General features: G+C 38.6%; 1 protein-coding gene across 1 annotated transcript in view; it reads left to right on the top strand.

Annotated features, from left to right (window-relative positions):
* Window positions 1-16,238, top strand: part of RORB (RAR related orphan receptor B) — a 139,949-nt gene that overhangs the window by 91,930 nt on the left and 31,781 nt on the right. The window contains exons 2-4 of the mRNA XM_085042113.1: window positions 6,652-6,737; window positions 11,088-11,229; window positions 14,210-14,611. Coding sequence (XP_084898239.1) covers window positions 6,652-6,737; window positions 11,088-11,229; window positions 14,210-14,611 — 630 coding nt within the window. The remainder of the gene's footprint in view (window positions 1-6,651; window positions 6,738-11,087; window positions 11,230-14,209; window positions 14,612-16,238) is intronic.

The raw sequence follows: 16,238 nt of genomic DNA, 5'->3' as shown, positions 1-16,238 counted from the left end.
GAAAATCCTTATTTTCTGTTAATTTACAAATTACATTGTTAATTTAAATAATCAGTTCTGCAGAAAATAAAAAATATTTGTAATCCAAAATAAATCATCTCACAGCATTATATCACTGCTCTTAAGATTGTTACTTTTTTTTTTTGCACACAACTTCCTCTGCTTCACAGGGAATCATCCACCCTTGCAGATCTTGCAGCTTTTTTAGTTGATCATCAAAATTAAATTCAGCTTGGAGCAGTTATCCTTAACTCGTTTTAAGCTTGAAGTCCTCTGCTCCCTTTTAAGACATGATAAAAAGCTAGGGGTCCAAAAGCATTTCTTTTAAAAAGAATGTATCTCTCTAATAAAAGATACAAAATTTATCTGAAAATCTCATCTCATCTGTATCCCTGGACCATCACAAATGTAACAACTTTTTACTGTTCATAAATTGTCGAAGAATAATGCTGAATCCAGTGTAGTTACACTTAGGAAAGGAAATAATATTGGAACAAAACTTTTTTTCTTGTTTCAGTGCTTATTAGCACTTAGGGAAAAGATTGTTAAAATGTGCTCATTTTTCTCTTCAAAATTTCACCTTCTCTACTGAATGTATATCATTCTTTCCAGACTTTTTCCAAAATTATGATGTAACAATAAGATACAAAAAGATCAGAAAATATCAACAACTTTAAATTATCTTCAGCTGTGGAGCAGCCATAATCATTTGAAGTCGTATTACTTCACCTGTTTCAAACCATTTGACAGTGGTCAGTAAAGATTACTGCAGCCATGAAACTCACGAGGGTATCTTCCAGAGTTTGAATTTACAGAGCAGATATAAGGACATTTCTTCATATGCAAAAAGGCTAATATATAGCATGTAATTTTAAAAACTTACATCACTCTACAGACATTAGCACATGTGTTTCTAAGGTTTGATCTTTTGTTTTAATAGATTTTAAATGCACACAATAAGGATGCACAGCGTAGCTACATAAAAGCTTTCCATTAAAAAAATGAGGTTTCAAAATGCACTTTTCCAATGGTCTTTAGAGTAGCCATGCAATAAAAGGCAAAGTTTATCTGTAAGAAGAATTGGTATACAATTAAGTGCACTTTTTTTTGTTTTGGTTTGGTTTTTTGGTTACGGGTTTTTTTGGAGGGGTTTGGTTTTTTGGGAGGTTTTCTTGTTTGGTTTTGGCTTTTTGTGTTTGTTTTGGGTTTTCTTGGTGGGTTTTTAGGGGCTTTTGGTTGGGTTTTTTGGCTTGGTTTGCGGGGGGGCAAGTTTGATTGTTGTTTTGTTTTGTTTTGTTTTGTTTTGTTTTGAGGGTTTTGTTGCTCATTTTTTCCACAGTGGAAAGTCATGAAAGAGGAAGGGAAAAAGAAAGCATATTACCAAATTGCCTTCCAAGTGACATTGGTTATAAACTAAAAGAACTTCAGCTAAGGGTGTGTGACGATGAAAGAAATCAGACATGACAATTGCATGCCATTTATGCATAAAACCTTCTTTTTTTGCACTAATGTATCCCATTTCTATTTTGAATAGTGATCTATCAGATTTCTCAATGTCCAAATTCCAGGACTATCTCTTACCTTGATATTCATGACACATTTTTACATATTGTGTAGAGATAACTTTTAATATGTGTGCCCAGTGAGACTCAGAGATACACATGAAATGTTGCTTCTTGGGGTTTGTCTGTCTGGGACTGGCATATTTGAGAACCATCAACTTTGCTGCTCATTCAGAGAGTCTTTGTTGCTCTAGCAAAGTCCAGGGGCCAGACCCACAGTCAGAGCTTATTGTATCACTGTGCCAAAGTGCTGAGATTTTATGAAAACATTACTTTTCTGGGTGAATTGTGCCTTACCATTTCACTCTAATGGCTCATTTGGGGTATGACTGACGACTAATGTATCTACAGACACATTAGTTAATATTTTCTGGAATTAATTAACTTGCTGAGATTACTAACCTCAGGTCTCACTGCATGAGGTATGACAGAGGCAAATGTAACTAGTATTCTCTGCTGTATATTTTCAGATTATTAAATACAAATTCACAGCACCTGAAGTCTTACTGTGAAACCAGAGAACATCTATTCCAGTAGCAAAGGGGATGCTAAGATCTAGTTGGCAGCCTAACTTACCATGGAAACTTCTATTGACAGTAACATGCAAGGAAAAAAAGCATTTCGTACTCACAGAGGTCAGGATAAAAACTATAGAATTGGCAAGTCGATAAAGATGTTGAATATACTTAATTTTAAATCACTTAGGGATGGACACATGAAAGTGAACTAGGCCAATCTACCAGCATTTTTCAAGAAACTCCAACAAAAGGATGAAGGGAATTCTTGAAAGATGAAGCAACTGTTTCTTTCACTATCAGTTCTCTGATTAGGCTTGATGCTTCAAGTACAACCCCTCGTGGATCAACAAATAAGAGTATTAAAAGGCTTCCTTTTCAAAATTTATGCTTGGCATGCTTTATTATCATCTTTTGATCAAGAACTAAATATTGAAAGCTCTTTCCCCCCCCCCCTTAAACCAGAGATACAAGTCTAGGAGATTATAATCCTGTCTCTCCTAAGTGAAGTTCTTCACATATTAAACTGAAATTATATAGAACATGGGAGGGTTTTTTTGCTCTGTTAGACATCATATGCATGTGAGTGACAATCCCCACAAATACATCCAGACACATTAGCTGCCTTGTTGACTCTTACCTTTCTTTCAGTAGGAATTCAGAAAATTAACTGTGTGTCCCATTACAGATTCATTCCTAATTTAACCAATATAACTTTTGAAACCTGATTATTTTCCTACTTTTAGGATAATGAACTTCATGCTCATGAGTAAATGTTTTATTGTTGAGGATAAAAAAGGCAGCTCAGTGTACTTTTGATCTTTCTTGAGATGGCATTTGGGCTAATGTTTTGTTGGAGGATGTTTTTAAATACTTGTTTGTTCATGTCCAAGTGGTCGTTTCAAATGTGTGAGTCTATTTTGGATTTGCTTCCTTGATAGAATTTGCCCTACTTCCTGTTGTCCTGAGAGAATGAATTAGGTTCCAGGTGGTTATCCCATTGTCTGTGGAGTATAATTACTAATAATGTAAAATTAATTAATTTCCATTATGGCATTACAGTGTGTAGAATGTCTTGTAAAACTAGAGGCAATTCCCTGTCCTAAAGAACTTTGAACCTAAGTATGAAATAAGAGATGAATACTGCAGAGACATGACTCTGTGGTGCTACAGCTGGTGGTAGGGAGTAATCACAGTGCAGCATGTATCCAAACATTATAAATGTTTTCTTAGACGTCAGGGTGATGGTGGTTTTGCAGGCTTTCATCAAGTGATACATCTCAGTGTACTTACTGAAAAATTGGACAAACAGACTCAGGCTGAGGCTTGCTTCAAAAGAGGCAGGAGCCACACTTCTTGCTCATAGTATCTGAGTAAGAATGAGTGAAAAGGCAAGTGGAAAGACTTTTGAAGTGGAGCTAAGTAGTTTTGCTCTTACTCTTTCCTCACGTTTAGTACATTGGGAGAAAATAAGTTCTGTTCCTGTGCTGCTGAAAGTTATCATTGTGGGAACTCCACTATTGATTTGTTCATTCAATTTTTGCCTCAATATTTAGGAAGTGGTACTTCAATGCATTTTAATATTTTTAAGGAATTCAGAAGAAAGCTGCTTGTTTTGTAATAGCTGTAAAGAGAGTCTGATATATAGGTCCCTGAACTGTTTGGTGGTCTAATAGGTGAAGGGAATTAAAAAACAATGTAAGATCATATGTAGACAAACAAAAATGGGATGTGCAAAAGGTGCAGCAGTCTGTGTCAACTAGTAATATCGAAGTTATGCATTCATCGTCGCCATATGGGCCACTCAAGAGTTGAGCTTGATGATTGTTGTGGGTCCCTTTCAACTCAGAATATTCTGTGATCTGTGACTTGTGATTATATCTGCAGAAGAAACATAGTACACTCTATGTTCATTACAGTAGCTCAAGACCCTTCTGGGAATAAAGTGGCTTGTTTTTTATCTGGCCTGTACAATCAAGATTTCTGTTATGAATCCTGAAATTGTTCTGCTGTTTTATGAAAAACAGAAATGTCTGGGGACCCATAGCAAAATACACTTTTCTAAACTATTCAAATGCCTTCTGCGTCCTAAGGATGTCTTTTCTGTGTGTTCTCTGAGGAGAAATAGTAGCAATTTCCTAGACAACTCATACTTACTAATTTACAGAATCGTTATTTTTGAATAAAGGTTTGAATTAACTGAAGAGTCACAAGTCTGATATAATGTTTACATATTAATTGAAACTCAGAGCCTTAGCATTAGGGATTTGATCCACAAATACTATGAATATAGAGCCTATAATTACAACTCATGCATGAAATTATTGGTTGCTTACAGTAAAAATTATTGTGCTAACTGCAGCCAGTGTCACAGGATCAATTCTTCTATCTCTGTTCCTATCAGAGTTACAAATAGTATATGCAAATCACATTAAAAGTACCATCATATATTTCTTGTGGGTTTTTTTCTCTGTCTTGTCTTTTCCTGAAGATTTCTTCACATTCTCATTGTAGTTTCTGCCTCTGACATTGACATGTGTGTTTGAGATATAAAGCAGCACATGGTCCCAGAGCTGAGACTTTCTCCATCCACATGGGTCTGAAGCAGAGACCTGTGAGCAGTTACTCAAACTAGCCTCACAAACAGCAGTGCCTGGAGGCACATGTTTAAATGTTTTTATTATCACAGTGGGCATAAAGCATAAGAATCTTCGTGCAGGATCAACCTGGAGAAATTTCCAAAGAACTGCAGGTGCTTCTCTGTTAAGGAATTCCAGCTATACAGCATGGATTAGGAGCAGTTTTAAAACTGGTTTCCTTGCCTGAGCAATGCCTAAAACTATGCTAGATCACAAACAGTATGTCAGGAAAAGGAGCCCACAGTGGTGAGCTGACGTCTCCCCAAGCCATCCGTGTAAGTTCTTCTTCCCTGGGTCCCTTGGAATATGCTGTCCCAAGAGAACAGTTGATTAACTTTCCAGAGCAGAGGGCCTGCTATTATTGACCTTGTTGTGCAGTTTACCCCTGTAAGCCTCTGCACCAAATAGGAGGATAAAGGGGTCGGGTATGCAATGCACCTTTCGGTGGGAGGTGGTGGTGGCTCACTGGGACACAGCTGGGTTTTGGTTGTTTAAGTACAAAGTGGTAAGAAGAAGGTAGTGGTAAGAAGGAAACTCCTGGCTTCTGCTGAAAGAGACAAACGAAAATCATTAGTAGAAACGGGGCAAAGTCCAGGCTATGTGATTATATTTTCACAGCATCCACTGTACAAGCATATTTAATGCTTAGCTTACAATGTGCACTCATTTTTAAGTATGGGTTTTTTCTGGTTCTTTTAATCTTTTCAACAGCCCACAAATTTGAAATGGAATGCTCTTCTTAGGATTAGCAACTGGACAATAATCTTGTTTCCCTGTCTCAATCCATTTTAGAGTTAAATGTGTCTTGTTGAAGTACTAACAGTTAGCTAACCTTGTGCTTGGGGTAGCTCTACCAAAAAAGCTTTTCTACCCAAGGATTTGATGAGAGACTTGAGTTGCAGAGAACTGATGCAGTTCCTGTCCTGGACATGGAGAAACAACATCTGCCAGGAGTACTTTCCAAATGTGATTCTACTTTGGAGTAGGAGAATAGCAGGGAGGCATGCATCCTACATTGAAAATCAAGTGAAAAGGAAACAAAATAAGTTTTAGGTTTCTTCACAATTCATCCGACTAAAATAAAGGCACAATTCTTCCTTACATTTCAAAGTATGTTCTGAAAGGAAGGACACAGAATTCACAATAACCATGGGAATCAAACAGCTATGTTAGCAAAAACAAAAAGTATGGAGGATAGTGAAATGCATTTTCCTTCTCAGAATCAAATGACCACTATGTTTATAAAAAGTTCTGAAGGATGTCCATATTTAAACATTTTCAGATCATACCTGACTCTCCTGGTAAACAATCACTGTCTACCTCAATTCCATCTGTGGGCCTTGCCTGCCCGTGACCTAGTGTTGAAGCAAATAGTTTGAAGAAATGGGGAGGTTAAGCAAGGATTTACCAGCCTGTCTCTGACAGTGCTGTTAGTATCTTTTTGTCTTGAAGATGTAATTTGAAGAAAGTGAAAACTTCATCACCTCTACTCTGCTTTAAAAACAGGCATCAGAATGCACCATGTATTTCTACCTCAGAAAAATAGAAAGTCACAAATATTTGAATTATGTAAGAAAGGACAATTCAGATTATTATTTAGGATCCTTAATGACTGTCATTAGCAACAATGATTACGAAACTGACCAGTTAAAAAAAATACTTTAAAAAAGGGAATATGAGGAAAAACTTAGTAATTGTGAGGCATCTTAAAATACTGAAGAGTTTTGTGGGATGTGGCAGAAACAACATCATATGAAGCATTTAAAATTTGCCAAACCAAAGCATTCAGAAACAAACATACAATACAAAGCAGTTTTGTATTGGTGGGGGTCAACTGGTTATCTGCTTTCTAGCTCTAGTTCTAAAGATCTTCTTTTGAGAACAATATTAAATACACTTACATACTCAAAATATATGTCTTGTTTTCTTTTTCAGCACAAATTGAAGTGATACCATGCAAAATTTGTGGTGATAAATCCTCTGGAATACACTATGGAGTCATCACATGTGAAGGCTGCAAGGTATGAGGTTTTAATACAGCACAGTCATCATCATTTGCATTAGCCTCAGGCACCTGTGTACAGTGATACACTCTTACATGCTTTTAAACAAGTGATGCCAAAGGCTGTAAAGCATATTGCTGATAAAGATGCATTTCATGCCTAATTTTCCTAGTTGCTTTTTATTTTTTCAAATGGTCTTTAGAGCTACCTCCTTGTTTGAAACATGAATTAATTACATCTGATGCAGTGTAAGTGCTGTACTGGCAACTGTAAGTCACACCTGTCCTACCTTAAATCAGCTTTGACAGAGGTGGATTTCTTATCTTGTTTCCTATACAACCCATGTAGCATTACACTTGGCATGTTATTTCTGGTCAATGTTTTAAGAGCTCACAGGTGTGAGTTTGGTCCTTTTTTATCTCCTTTGCATTATCTGCAGGCCAAATTGTAATCTCCAAAAGAAATAATGCTTTACATTAAGAGCAATATAAAAGGATCCTTTGTCTTCTTCCTCATAGGCTTCAGTGTAGGGCAATTGCTGGGAATTAGAGGTTAAAAAAAATGGGGAGGAGAGAGATGCATAAAACTCTTCCATGCTGCTTAGACGTGTTAACATATTATCTCAAGCATTAGTTCAAATAACACAAATCAGACCCCAAGCAAAGAGAAGAAAAGCTTCAATTTTCAATTTTAAAAATTGTCTGTGATTTTATTTTCTAAGGAATTACATTGTTACTCATGACAAACTGGAATTTCATACTATATGTTGGTATTTCAGTTTTAATTGTAAATGGGAAGTTGCAAAGATGAAGAGGCAGCATCTCTGATTTCTTCTATGTGGAAACACACAAACTGGGACTTTTGAAAGTGGGTGCCTATTTGCAGAGTGAAATACAAGTTTGCACTTAATGCTTTAGAAAGTGTTAGAGCAGCTGAAAAATATGAACATTTGGGTGCACCCATTTGCAAAAGAAACATTTTAATGCCAACACATTGAGAACCAATATACTGGTAAAGATCAGGGTTTTTTTCAGGAACATTAACAATTGTAAGCAGAACAATTTGCAGTTTGCTGTGTCTTACTGTGGCACTGGACTAGAAATAAGCATCTTCTTATGACGATCACATGAAACAGTATTAAATTAATTGATCTTTATTTTGATATTTCCAAATTGGCACAAAAGCTATGGAAGAAAATTACTTTTAAGCAGAAAAAGAGCATTTTCTCTTAGTACTCAGAGCCCACAGAGTGTTTAGGAATTTAGTCTCCTGTAGAAGTAATTAGGGTTAATGCTGGCCCTTGTGTGTGCCTCAAGAGGAGATGATACCACTGTGCACTGAGTAGACTGCTTATTGAGATAAAGAGATTCTCTTCCACTTGTAACAGTTTTAACCCTATTGGGTTTGTGCCAGTTTTGCTGTATCAGATCAATTAGTCTAATCTTGTTTTGTGAGCCTGTGTGAAAAGAAGATGTCAGTTTTTCACACCAGTTCCACTGGGAGGCATCTCAGTCTGTCAGAGCTCCCTGTTAAAGTAAGCACTGTTTTTGGCAGTGCAGCTCTGCTCTCCATTTAAGTGCCCAGCATTTAAATAACTGTTCACTCAGCCTGCACACTGGTCATCCCTGTCTCTTTTTGTCTCAATGCGTTAGAAGTCTGAAATAATTAGGAAGCAAGGCCGTGTGTGGAAGAAAGAGGGTAGAATCCCTCTGCAAGCACAAGCACATGTTGAGCCAGGCACCAGGCAGGCACAGCACTCCAGGACACAGCATCCCTGAATTGCAGTGCCAGCGGCAGTGCTGCAAACTGCAAGGAACAGGAAATCCTGTAATTCAGTGTCCCTGCATTAGCTGTGCTGCTGCAAATCCATATTATAAGTGCTTAAGGGTCATGATGAAAATTACAGGTTGGTTTGTATGCATGCCTGCCTATGCCAAATGTGCTCCTGGACCAAATGCAGTGGACTTGCTGCACCCAGGCTCTGACACTATCCTTACAGAAGGGGTGAAACCTGATGATGAGTTTGTATCCCATCTATCTCTGTGGCTCCTTCTCTGCCAAGAAGGCTTTCATCATTTCTTCTGCCTACCCCCAGAGCAAATTACTTTCTACCACTCTTTTGTCATGACTTAGAAAGCAGTTCATTGGGTCATTTCCTTTCTCAGACTGGCTGTGGCTAGTAGATGAAATGATTTGTTCAAGAGGCAGAAAGACTTGTTGCCCACGTTGGAAGCACTGGGAAACCTGTCTTCAACTCTTTAGCTCCTCAGTGATAAACTACATCTTCCTTCACTCAAAATGGAATTATTCGGAGTAAGGGTAGCCAAATCTATATAAAGATACCATAAAAATTAAATGAAAGGACTATACCAACTTTATAAGACTACATTTAGATCTTATGCAGGAGAATGAGAGCATAAAATTCTCCTCAGAAAAATTTATCACCTGCTGTAAATTAATTTTTTTATGTAACCCTTGATACATAATATTGGCATTTTTTCCTGAGGAGGGCAAAGAAGAAGCAAATTCTTCTGAGCCGAGGTGAACCTTAATGGGACCAAAAAGTACTGCAGGAGAAGGCATTGTCAATGCTAAATGGTTGTGTATGATCCTTTAACATTACTTAACTTGTTTGCCCAAATCCATATTGACAAGATGCTGCTGGAATCTAAACCTGGAAACAGAAAACCCTTCACAAGTCAAAACCAAAATTGGCTATGTTCAGCAAAGAGATCTGCAATTAGCATCCATTTAGTCTTAAATTAAACACACCTTCACCATTACAGGAAAGTTTTGGTCAGCTAAGATCAGATAAGTTTACACCAGAGAGAGCTCCCTCAAAGCACACCTACATTCTGAAAAGTGCAAATAATGAAATTTAATTTATATTTTAGATACACTACAATCACTGATAGAACAAGGTTGAACCAGTTCAAGTGGGTCTCTTTATGCTTGACTTCAGGCACTAGCACTGCCAGAGTCCTTGCTGGAACACCATGCCTGTCACCTTTTACTGACACGCCACAACACTGTCATTCAGTTCTCCAGGAGCTGAGTGAGAATTCATGTGTAACCTGCAGCAAGTGAGTTGAGTCCTGTAGCACTGTCACCTTGTGACTTTTTCTATTGCTCACTATTAACATCCATCAATCTGTGCAGAGATACTCTATTTTTCCCCCAATAAACGCAGTCATCTGTTGCTTTCTGGCTTTGTTCCAAGGTGTTTGCAAGCCAGCCCAGAAAGGCACAAGCACTTCTGTGTCACTTCTGGTGACTGCAGTAATGATATTGCTGCTGTTTTACTACTCACAGCCTCCTGCTGTGGCCAGGCTATCCTTCAGCTTTCCCACCATTCAACTTGCAGCTGCTTGCATTTAAAGTTGCCAGACTGGTTAAGGAACTTCTCTACTTTGTTTTTTTTCTTGCTGGACTTGAAGATCCTCCTGACCTTTATTTTTATTTTTTTATTTAGTGCAGACTTTTTGTTTGTTTGTTTGTTTGTTTCTCTTCACCCCCTGGTTTCATTCCTCTTGTCACCTCAGCTCCTTCATGTCACTTCTACAATATAACAGTACCTTTTGGTGCCACTCTTGGTACCACGTCATTGCAGCTGGAAGCTCATAAGGACTCAGGTGTGTGCACTTCTCCCCTAGCTCTCAGACAAACTTCCCCTCTAGCCCTCAGACAAACAGCCCATGGAAAATGCCATTACGTTCTCATGGTAGTTTCTAAAGGTGTTGCTTTCTCCTTTGTGTGTTGGCTTTACTTGATACAGTCATTATATCCTAGTGCTTTTGTGAAGCTGGAATTGGAATTACTTCCCTCCTGAAGCACATGCCCGTCCAGATCAGATCAACATTTGCCAGGTTAAAGTGAAGAGCAGACTTCAGCTTCTCATGCTGTGTGCACCCAACAATAGTAATTACCAGTCTCTTCATTAAAGGGGAAATTAGTAAAAACAAGTACCTTTAAGTCAACTCTTACAAATGCTGACAAGTTCTCCTCTATTAGGAGCAAGTGTTAGATGATATGTGGTCATTATTGCACAATAAAAATGTATTCTGTCCCATTAGTCGAGTTTTAACTAAGTAGAATTCTAGTCTTTACAGAATAATGCACAATTCTCCTTACTATAAGTAAATAATAATTTATTTAACTAAGTAAATAAGTAAGTATTTAAGTAAATAAGTTTTTTGATACAATGGCACCATATCTACAGAGCCACAGCCTAAGTAGCAGTGCACTAAATGAGAGTTTACTGTAGTTGTTTGCATGCTTTTCTCTGTGTGTGTGTGTCCACATGCATGCACACACACACATACAAATGCTCGTGGTAATACTTGGTCTTTCCTGCTCTCTTTCCCCAAGGGATTCTTTCGGAGGAGTCAGCAGAACAATGCATCCTACTCGTGTCCAAGGCAGAGAAACTGTTTAATTGACAGAACCAACAGAAACCGTTGCCAACACTGCCGACTGCAGAAATGTCTTGCCCTGGGAATGTCTCGAGATGGTAAGGAGTCAAATCCGTGCTTCACATCTAAGCCCTTTGAAACTTTTCTTCACTGCTGACTTACTTAAACTCCCTCTAGGTTTCTGCAAAAAGAGAGGGGAGAAGCTCCATGCTTTGTAATACATGCACTGGTGATGATCTTTGCCATTCGGTTAACAAAGAAGGCTATTTTCATGGAGAGGGGTGGGAAAAATCACAAAATGGAGAGCAGTATTAGTTTAGAACAGAAAGAGTCAGAGTGAAATATGTTACTCTCATCAAAAGCACAGAGCACAAAAAGGTCACCTTTGGAGAAGTGGCTTTATAGTATATTAAACATTAACATTTATCTTAACATTAAATATTGATGTGCAAAAGCATCCATTCCCTGAGATTTCTTAATGTCCATGGTAGGAAGTAGGTGCACCCCTACACAAATCTACACCTTGATAGCATTAGGGCTTTCTGTTTGTTTTATTCAGAGCACTTGACCAAATATCTTGCATTGGCAGAAATGCCACTTCTTTTACTTGCACATTGCCTCCTGTCCCTGTCTGGGTCTATGGAAGAACATTTCCTAGCTTAGCACTGAAAATGAATCCTGCGCCAAAGCTCCACAGTCTATCCCATCTGAGGACCTTTTGGTTCTTGCAGAGCTCTGGTCCACCTTCCAAACACTGGTGTGATGAGCCAAGATCAGCAGGCTGAGAACATGCATCACACCAAAACTGCAGGCAGGGAGAGGCTTGGGCAAGGTTGCCCACAGCTGACGTGCCCTAGGCACCGCTCCTCATGCAGGGGGTTTCTAGCTTACAGACATGTTTTACATAGACAGAAACTATTAGAAGAAAATGTTCTAATTTTTAAAAGCAGTTTATATTAATTTCATTTGCCTGGAAGCAGTTTTCTGTCTTAAAAAGTTTGCACAAAATGTATATTTTTTAATTAAGTTATTGATGGAGAAGTTGATTGAAGAGCTATTTCTTTAGATGGTCCACAGACTATAAACTTGTTTAAAATCTGAACCATAATAGGTCTTCTTCTACCTCACTGTGTCCTGTGTCTCACTGATGTGACTTGTTTACCTGTCTCACCAGTCTGGGAGGGGCCTTGCAATCTGGCCTTTAATCCATAAATTCTTTTTCAAGAATGAAACTGGTCCTAGCATCCAGTTTACTTGACAATTTAGCTCCTAGTTCTTCATGGTGATTAAAGTAGTAATGTTTCAGCAATTTAACAGCGCATGCTTTCCTCCTGAAAGTAGTATCTTCCAATGATTTAAGGTATCACAGGGGCATTTTAATGACTGACAGTGCTGTCTTCCCACCCAGTAATCCAGGGACCACTGCAGACAAGCAAAATGAGTGATTCTTCCAACAGCATCACTTCATTCTCTCATAGTTCACGTGAGGGTCTTTATGGTTGTTTACGATTAAGAATATTAAGAGCAAATTTAAAATTGGCGGTGTGAATTTTTTAACAGAAAACTTTAATTTGATTTTTACCTCTCAGCCATGTAATAAATTCATTTTTATCATTCAGAGGCAGGATGCTAATTGACAGCAGCTGGAGAATCCAGTTAATGAATATGTAATGAGGATAAACAGTGGATGTTTGCTTTTTTTACTGAGGCCCTAAATTTGAAGAAAATACACAGTTGCATTATTCAAAATTACTTAAAATACAGTCGTTGTGTTTTGTCCATAAGGGTATGCAGCATACCATGGACTGATTCCAGGGGCAGGATGAGTTTGTGTGAGGTAGCTTGCAGCCTGAGTGCAGGGCTGCAACTAAACTGAGGTTGGCAATAAGAAAAAACCCTCTAGGTACCAAAAAAAAAAAGTGGACTAAATCAAAGCAGCTGTTATCTTGTTGTTCTGGCGCTGTATTTTCATATTATGCTGTACTTTTTCAGTTCTTTTTCATGATGGAAGAATTTCACATTTATCCACATATTGGTTCAAACTCTCCTCGAGGGCTAAATGAGAGTTCTGTGCTAATAAATATGATTCTGAATTGATCCAAATTTCAGATGGACTGGAAATACTCAGTATAGAAAATACACCTCATAATACGTAAAAATTTGTATTTCTGGAGCAATGGCCTCTTACCTCTTCTAATGAATTGTGCTGAATGTATCTCTCATTTGTTTTAGAGCACAAACAACTGCCTCTTCATTAAGATGTCAAGTTCTGGCCCAGAGAGATAGGGGTGGAGAGTTATAATCAGCTATGATGTACTTTATATGCAGGCTGTGAATTTACACCTCCTAGTTCCACAGCAATCAGCCTGTCACCTTTGAAAACTTCAATCTCTATGTAGTGAACCTGGAGAAAATGGTTTGCCCTCTTATATTTTCCTCCCTTTTTCATCAGAAGGAGTGCATGGGTTTGTGCATGGAGATTATTAAAGTGGAGATTGCATAAATCCCTAAGAATTTCCTCAGTGGAAAAGATGACATTCATTTGTGCTGTTTACCTTCAAGTCTGTTATTTTCCTCTAGGTTCTAACCTGTAAGATAATTTTTTTAAAGTGGGAAGATAACACCCCATTGAAAGGATGTGATAGTAAGGCTTTAGGGCTTGTTTTCATCCAGAATACTAATCTTGTTAGTGTGCTGTTTAAAGGTTTGTAGAAAGTTAGTAAATGGATGTGTACAGACTGTACATTTCATACAGCTCTGGTTTGTTGTTCAGGGAACACAGAGATATGAAAAGATGCATGGTCTTTTTAACATTCAGAGTGGGGAGTGAATTGCTTGACTGAGGCACTCCTGTCAAATAGGAGTCGTTGTTGTCACCTGATAAATTCAAGTACACAATATTTTTTCTTTGTGACATGCACATGGTGTAAAGCTTTGCGTCCATTGTCATTTTCACAGGAAAATATGTTTCCACTGCAAAATGAACCCTGAAAGTAAACATGAAAAGAGTGGTGGGGTTGAGGAGAATTGAGAAAAATTTGAAGATGACAGTGTTTCACATTGTGCTTTGCTTTTCAGCTGTGAAATTCGGAAGAATGTCCAAAAAGCAGAGGGATAGCCTGTACGCTGAAGTGCAGAAGCACCAGCAGCGCCTGCAGGAGCAGCGGCAGCAGCAGAGCGGCGAGGCAGAAGCCCTCGCCAGGGTTTACAGCAGCAGCATCAGCAATGGCTTGAGCAATCTGAGCAACGAAACTGGCAGCACCTACTCAAACGGGCACGTCATCGATCTGCCCAAGTCTGAGGGTTATTACAACGTGGATTCTGCCCAGCCCTCCCCAGACCAGTCTGGGTTGGACATGACTGGAGTCAAACAGATAAAGCAGGAACCTATTTATGACCTCACCTCTGTACCAAACTTGTTTACCTATAGCTCCTTCAACAACGGGCAGTTAGCTCCAGGGATATCCATGAGTGAAATAGGTAAGGAAAATTCTTATTCCTGTACTGCAATATGTATATATAAGCTAAGCTCCAGTACTGTCTTTATTAAAATGTCATATAGGCATTCCATACATGGGTACACAGTAGTTGTATGTCCACATGTGTGTGCACACACTTACAGAGAGTAAAGGAAAGAAAATCAGTCCTGGAACTAATTGACATAATATTGAGGCAGCTCTGTTTTTAACAAAATCTGCAAATTATGCAGTTCTTAAACCCAGCAGTTCATGTTCTGTTTATTAAATAGGAGCATCAAAGCAGGTGATGAATCAATCATAACCAAGTGATAATTAGGAAGGGGCTTGTTTCAAATGAGCTCATTACTAGCAGGGTTAAATGATCTCTTCAGCCAACCATCCGTATTCTTGTCAACACCCAGCATCCCCACAGCAGCTAATTCTAGGGTACTTACTGTGAAAAAGTACCAGTTCATACTTTGGCTGCACGGATGTCAGTGCAGAGCAAGCTCACTAAATTCATTAAGTGCACAAACTCTGAATGTATTTGTGTGGATATCCCTGCTTCTCTGCCAGAAGGCCTTGGATAACCTGTCCCTTGCTTTCGTTTCTGAAAAGTTACAAAGAGGCCTCTCTGTGAGGTAAGACTGTTGGAAATGCAATGACTAATGGTGATCTTTGTCTAAGGAGGATTTCTGTTCATCTAGTACTTCTAGTTGTACTTCACCAAAGGCACTGGAAGTACTACTTCTATTACAAAGAAATAACATGAAGGAAGATTGGCATCCTAATTAGTTACCTCAACAAGTGAAATACGCTGATTTGGTTGTGCTGAGAATATAATCAAAGAGTAACACTTTCAAAATGAAATTTAATTGAAAAGAAAGAAGAAGGAAAAAAGTCATCTTCGAGAGCACGTCTAATGAATTAATTAATTTCAAATCATAAAAATACTCTGTAGTTCTGTCCTGACTTTGCTGCCTCATGTACATGGATGTACACTGAGATCTGCAAATTTGTGTGTGTACTCAGACCTGCTGAGGACCCTGGAGGTGGCTTCCACTCAATATAGATTGCAGTAATGGTATATATAATAGTTACTATCTGATAAAAAAATGAAGTTGTGGCTAACATTGGTGGCATGTTTTCTGCCCAAGGGTGCTCATGTGCAGGAGGCACTATAACACATTGTGTGCTTTAGCTGCAAATTGTGCACAAGAAAATTAAGTTCTTCTGCCGCTCTGTTTATTAGGACATGTTTCATTATCACATTTGGCCTAGGCTGCTGTCCAGCAAAACTGGATGCCCATAGTGGAGGATTAGAAAGGAATGCACGCTCCAACTTCCCTCTCAGCTCTCATGGCCATATGACTATTACTGACATGTGGCTTGTGCATTCCTCAGTCCTGCAAGAGTGGATCCTGGCACTGTAAACCAGCTGAGAGAACTTAAACAGTCCTTAAGAGCTGTTTCCTTGCAGACCTGATACCAAAGAGAAAGGTGTTCTAGAGGCACTCAGAGGAAGTTCAGAAATGCAGCAGTTCTGATAATCCATGAATTTGGGTTTCTGCTCAGTTACAGAAACGAGCCCAAAGACAGAATATGACCACGGGACTGTATCCTTAGTGGCCAAAGAATGGCCCTAAAGT

Source organism: Lichenostomus cassidix, chromosome Z, assembly GCF_008360975.1.
Source record: "Lichenostomus cassidix isolate B80296 chromosome Z, HeHo_3.0, whole genome shotgun sequence".
In the NCBI taxonomy this organism is placed as follows: Eukaryota; Metazoa; Chordata; class Aves; order Passeriformes; family Meliphagidae; genus Lichenostomus; species Lichenostomus cassidix.
Note: the sequence above shows the minus strand (reverse complement) of the source record. Positions and strands in the feature narration are given on the sequence as shown.